This window comes from Mus pahari, chromosome 3 (genome assembly GCF_900095145.1).
Source record: "Mus pahari chromosome 3, PAHARI_EIJ_v1.1, whole genome shotgun sequence".
NCBI classification, from domain to species: Eukaryota; Metazoa; Chordata; class Mammalia; order Rodentia; family Muridae; genus Mus; species Mus pahari.
The window spans coordinates 102,450,079-102,456,149 of NC_034592.1; the positions used below are offsets into that span (position 1 = coordinate 102,450,079).

Consider the following 6,071-nt stretch of genomic DNA (forward strand, 5'->3'; position numbering starts at 1 on the left):
TTTATTATATGTAAGCACACTGTAGCTGTCTTCAGACACTCCGGAAGAGGGCATCAGATTTGTTACGGATGGTTGTGAGCCACCATGTGGTTGCTGGGACTTGAACTCAGGACCATTTGGAAGAGCAGTCGGTACTCTTAACCGCTGAGCCATCTCACCAGCCCCGCCTTGTATTTTTTTAAAACAATAATAATAATTATTATTTTGCTTGTCTGCTTTTATTTTGAGACACTCTCTTGAATAACCATAGAATTGAAACTCCTGATGTTCCTCCTGAGGGCCAAGACTACAGGTGTGCGATGCCTTGCCGGCGATGCCTGTTTTAAGTACATTTTTAGTCGTTTTTACAGACCCAGGGAAATAGCGCTTATCTATATGAAATGTGTACCATCGTCTCCATCTAAGTCTTTTATTTGGCGCTCTCCGGAAGATTTCCTTTAGGAAATACTATGTGTGACCTTGGGCATAAGGACTTCCACAGACAACTAACTCTGAAAACTCACCTATTCCCTTCTTGCAAACCCGCCTCTGTACTGGGTCTTCCTGATTGGTTGCTACCTTGTGACGCCATCAGATTGCGCCTATGAAGCGGCCAGCCGTGCTGTCATGTGGCGGGGTGTCCCGGGCTGCCTACGGGATATTGTGCAGTGGCAAGTGGCGCTCGTGTCCCACAGCTTTGTCCGGACTTGGGGTAGCTGTGGGGAGGCGATGACTGAGGCACTGTCTGCGCAAGGCGAGGCTGCGGGCGGGCTGAAGACTTTGGTTCAGCCAAATGGAGATGCTGGTAGCAACACGAGCGGAGAGCCGCGCCTGGAGCGCCTGGAGCCGGCGGCGGTCGGGAAGCAGGTCCCGGAGAGCGGGGAACAGGCCCAGGGAGGCGAAAGGCAGCTCCCGAGCAACGGAGAGCAGGCCCCAGCTCTAGTCGCCGACTCGGGCAAGAGGAAAAAGCGGAGGGGCGCCGCTGGGGAACGAGTCGTGCCGCCCCCGAAGAAACGGCGGACCGGGGTGAGCTTTAGCGATGAGCACTTCGCAGAGACTACCTACTACTTCGAGGGCGGCCTGCGCAAGGTGCGGCCCTATTACTTCGACTTCCAGACCTACTGTAAAGGTCGCTGGGTGGGCCGCAGCTTGTTGCACGTCTTCAGCACCGAGTTCCGATCCCAGCCGCTGGCTTACTACGAGGCCGCTGTCCGGGCAGGACGCCTGCACCTCAACGAGGAACCAGTCCAGGACCTCAGCATCGTGCTCAAGGTGGGGTCCGATGGGACTAGCTTTGAGAAAAGGAGGGAAGGTTTTGGGATTTTTGTTTCTTAGACACACCTTATAAGTATGGGAGTAAAGTGATGGCAATTCAGAAACAATCTCATTTTCTCTTGGTGCTCTTTTAGTCCCCGCTTCCCGCAGCCCCAAGTAGATTAAGATAGCTTTTCCATGCTCTAGAACTCAACCTGTCCATTCTCGCCAGCAAGGCTGTTGGTTTCCAAGAAACAAAATGGAAATTCTCATGTTCCTTTTATATCTGTCTTGCGGCAAGGGCATTGCCTACTTTCTGCCCTGCATGATAAATCTCTGTACAAATAATAATAGATACCTCATTTATGTGTTCTTAACTGTATCAGGAACAAAGTTAAGCATTTTTGTGCGCTCTAACATTAAACTCAAGTGGCAACTTTGGGTTGTTTGTATTGCTTCTTCCCCCCTTTGTGACCAAGCTGAACCTCAAAGTAAGGCAACAGTGCGAATTCCAGTGTGTGCTCATAGTAACACTTTTTAAATTATTTAATTTATTTTCTTTTAGTATTCTGTAGCTGTCTTCAGACACACCAGAAGAGGGCATCAGATCCCATTACAGATGGTTGGGAGCCACCATGTGGTTGCTGGGAATTGAACTCAGGACCTCTGGAAGAGTGGTCAGTGCTCTTAACCACTGAGCCATCTCTCCAGCCTTTTTTTTTTTTTAAAAAAATTCAGTGAGACTCTCTGTCATTAACACTGGCTCACAGAGATTGTAAGGAGAAAAGGAGAATTTCAGGATTTGGGAATAACCTTTCCCATACAGATTTTGAAAACCATAGGTTTTTAAACCAAGTCCTAGAGAGGTTAAAATGACTTGTCCAAGAGTATGGAGTGAGCTTGTGTCAAATCTGTGTGTAGAGTCTAGAGCTCTGAACTTGTGTTGTTTGTTGCAGGCTATAATTGGTAATTAATAGAGGCTGACTCTCTATTTAAAAGACATTTACTTTCAAATATATTTCTACCAGGATGGTGAGATGTTCAATAGGTAAAGGTCCTTGCCACTAAGACTCACAACCTCTTGTCTCTGTGAGTGCCACTGTTATGCATGTACACACATAAATGAATGTAATGAAAAATTCTAAAATATAACTTTAAAGATTATACAAAGAAGCAAAAATGCTCATACTCTCACCACCAAGAAATTTAATCAACTTTGTATATTTCTCGAAACTAGCTGTATGCCTGTGTATATTTTTACAAAATGAGATCTTTACTATACCCACTCCTTTTTCTGTTGAAGGCTTTACTGTGACCATTTCTCTGTGTCAGTAAGGAACTGGGGAACCGGGGTGTCTAACTGACTAGCTATAAGTTGCTGGTCCCAGGGCTGAATGTTACATGTGTTTTTGATAGGACAACGATTTCTTGCGGAACACAGTGCACAGACATGAGCCCCCAGTCACAGCAGAGCCTATCCGCCTGCTAGCTGAGAACAACGATGTGGTTGTTATAGACAAGCCGTCTTCCATTCCTGTGCACCCCTGTGGCCGCTTCCGACACAACACAGTCATCTTCATCCTAGGCAAGGAGCACCAACTTAAGGAGCTACACCCGCTGCATCGACTGGACCGCCTCACCTCAGGAGTGCTCATGTTTGCGAAGACAGCTGCGGTCTCGGAGAAGATCCATGAGCAGGTTCGGGATCGGCAGGTGAGCTAGGCTTTGTCTGCTGTACACGGCTTCCTGGGTACACAGAGGAATCGTGACGTTCTACATTGAGGGGCATTGACAACCTTCCTCCTTCGAGGAGGCTCAGCACCTGAAGTTCCAAAGACGACTATCCTGTATGGTTCAGGAGGTCTTTGGAGATGGCATGTACTGCTTCCTAGTAGTTTGCTGCTCTGAAAACATTAAACATTATTAAGATTTTTGAAGAGAGCTCACTTAGTAGGAAGACTGGATAAAGTTGAAAGAGGTGCAAGTAAGATTCTTACTGGTGGAGATTATCTTCTGCATCTGGATCATAATTTATTTATTTATTTATTATTTTTATTTTTAAAAAAGATTTATTTATTTATTATATGTAAGTACACTGTAGCTGTCTTCAGATGCTCCAGAAGAGGGTCAGATTGTGTAACAGATGGTTGTGAGCCACCATGTGGTTGCTGGGATTTGAACTCAGGACCTTTGGAAGAACATTTGGTGCTTTTACCTGCTGAGCCATCTCTCCAGCCCCATAATTCATTTATTGAGCACATGCCAGACTTAATCCCCAACACATTAGAACTCAATTTATGAAACACTTACGGTAGCCCCATGAGGTAAATGTTTTCATATTTTCTTTTTAAAAGAATTTCTATTATGTATTCATTTTATTTTATATGAGTATTCTGCGTGTGTGTGTGTGTGTGTGTGTGTGTGATGTGTGTGTGTTCGTGTTCACACATGTGCACACATGCCCCTGCAGAGGTTAGAATGAGAATAGCTCTCCTGGAACTGCAGTTAGGGATGGTTGTGAACCACCATGTAGATGCTGGGAACTGAACCCAGGTCCTCTGGGAGAGCAGCAGGTGATCCTAACTGCTGAGCCATTGCCCCTGACTTCATACTTTCTAGATGAGGTATGGGATGTATAGAGTTTAAGTAACTTACCCAGGGTGGTGAAACTAACAACGCTGGTGTTCGAGTTTGAATTATCCTCTCTCATATACACTGGCGTACCTGAAGAGAGGATTTAGTCTCTGCTTTCACTTTAGACTGACTTTTCCCCTTTTCCTCCTGTAGCTGGAGAAGGAGTATGTATGCCGGGTTGCAGGGGAGTTCCCTGACAAGGAGGTAATTTGTAAGGAACCCATCTTAGTGGTGTCTTACAAGGTAGGAGTGTGCCGTGTGGATCCCCGAGGCAAGCCTTGCGAGACTGTGTTCCAGAGGCTGAGCTACAACGGCCGCTCCAGTGTGGTACAATGCCGACCACTTACAGGTCGCACTCACCAGATCCGAGTCCACCTCCAGTTCCTGGGCCACCCCATTCTCAATGACCCCATCTACAATTCAACTGCCTGGGGTCCTTCTCGAGGCCAGGGTGGCCACATTCCAAAGACAGATGAGGAACTGCTCCGAGACCTGGTTGCAGAACACCAGGCCAAAGAAAGCCTGAGTATGCTAGATCTCTGTGAGGGTGACCTGGCCCCAGGGCTCATAGACTCGACAGCTCCCTCTTCAGAGTTGGCCAAAGACAGCCTGGAAGGGCTGACTACGGCAGCCCAGAAGGTAGATGGGGTAGCTGAGGCAGCCCCTCAGCGTCTGGACACACCAGAGAAGGCAGCTAAAGCAGATGTGACTCAAGAAACAGACCCGCTCTGTTCCGAGTGCCGGGTGTTGCGACAGGATCCCTTGCCCCAGGATCTTGTAATGTTCTTGCATGCCCTCCGCTATAAAGGGCCAGACTTTGAGTACGTCTCACCCATCCCAGCCTGGGCACAGGATGACTGGCAAGAAGACTGAGAAATGTGGCCATTGGAAGAATGGCTTCTTGGGTTGGAACAAGGATGGGCCTTGAGACAGGGACTGCTCCCATTGGTTGGTACTCAGGGTTTGGAGAAGAGCAAGGTTTCACAGTCAGAAACCTGCTTGTACTTGCTACCTCCTTCCTTCTGGTTTGTTGGGGCTTTCAGGTCTGTACATATATCATTTTCTTCTAACACCTTGTATGTCCATTTTTACTGGTTTCTTACAATCCCTTCCTTCTTCCCCCAGTGCTAAGGATAGAATCTAGGTTCATTAGAAGGCAAGTGCTCTACAGCTGAACTCCAAGCCCCTTAGTATTTCTGAGTTTCTCTAGCTCGGGCCGATTTTGAACCCTACGTTGCCTCCAGAGCAGGAATGCAGGCGTGAAACACCATGCCTTGGTTTTTTTTTTTTTTTTTTTTTTTTTAATTGAGATAAAATTCACATAGCATAAAATTAACTGCTTTAAGATAAACACTATTGGCATTTACTATGTTCACAAACTTGAGCAACCTTATCTCAAGATTGCAAAACACATTTCTCATTCCTTTTTTTTTTTTTTTAAACATTAAGTTCCCATAGTTTTTTTTTTGTTTTTTTTTTTTAAGATTTATTTATTTATTATATGTAAGTACACTGTAGCTGTCTTCAGACACTCCAGAAGGGGGCGTCAGATCTTGTTACGGATGGTTGTAAGCCACCATGTGGTTGCTGGGATTTGTACTCTGGACCTTCGGAAGAGCAGTCGGGTGCTCTTACCCACTGAGCCATCTCACCAGCCCACATTTCTCATTCCTAAAGGAAATCTGTACCTGTTAAGTACATTCTTCCCTTTTTATCTCTCTCAACTCCTGGTAAACAGTTTATTCTTTATTCCACAGGAATGGACTCAGACAATCTGTCTTTTTCTATTTTCTTTTGTTATTTTTGTTGTTGTATGTTTGTTTTCTGAGACATGGTTTCTGTGTAGCCCTGGCTGTCCTGGATCTTGCTCTGTAGACCAGGCTGGNCTTGAACTCACAGAGATCCACCTGCCTCTGCCTTCTGAGTGCTGGGATTCAAGGGGTGTGCCACCACCCCCAAGCCACCCAACACTTATCACTTATTCTTTTCTGTTTGTTCTACTGATCGTATCTCTCCTAGTGCTTGTGATGTAATCTCTCAAAGTAGAATATACTCTTTTTGTTGTGTTATTATTTATTCTGGACATAAAATCTTAACAACAAAGCCAGGCATGGTGTTGCACGCCTTTAATCCCAGCACTCGGGAGGCAGAGGCAGGCGGATTTCTGAGTTTGAGGCCAGCCTGGTCTATGAAGTGAGTTCCAG

At 46.1% G+C, this 6,071-nt stretch overlaps 1 protein-coding gene across 1 annotated transcript; it reads left to right on the forward strand.

Moving 5' to 3' along the window:
- Positions 1-578: 578 nt before the first annotated feature.
- On the forward strand, positions 579-5,279 carry Rpusd2 (RNA pseudouridine synthase domain containing 2). The gene is made up of 3 exons (XM_029535732.1): positions 579-1,251; positions 2,650-2,946; positions 4,021-5,279. The coding sequence occupies exons 1-3, from the start codon at positions 607-609 to the stop codon at positions 4,738-4,740; spliced, it is 1,662 nt and encodes a 553-aa protein (XP_029391592.1). The 5' UTR covers positions 579-606; the 3' UTR covers positions 4,741-5,279.
- The last annotated feature ends 792 nt before the right edge of the window (positions 5,280-6,071 follow it).

What these genes read in the sequence shown, in the direction of transcription:
- Rpusd2 (XM_029535732.1), top strand. Translation starts at nt 607, where the DNA reads ATGTGGCGGGGTGTCCCGGGCTGCCTACGGGATATTGTGCAGTGGCAA. An exon ending in ACCTCAGCATCGTGCTCAAG is followed by an intron (nt 1,252 to 2,649) that starts GTGGGGTCCGAT and finishes TGTTTTTGATAG; the next exon opens with GACAACGATTTCTTGCGGAA. An exon ending in AGCAGGTTCGGGATCGGCAG is followed by an intron (nt 2,947 to 4,020) that starts GTGAGCTAGGCT and finishes TTCCTCCTGTAG; the next exon opens with CTGGAGAAGGAGTATGTATG.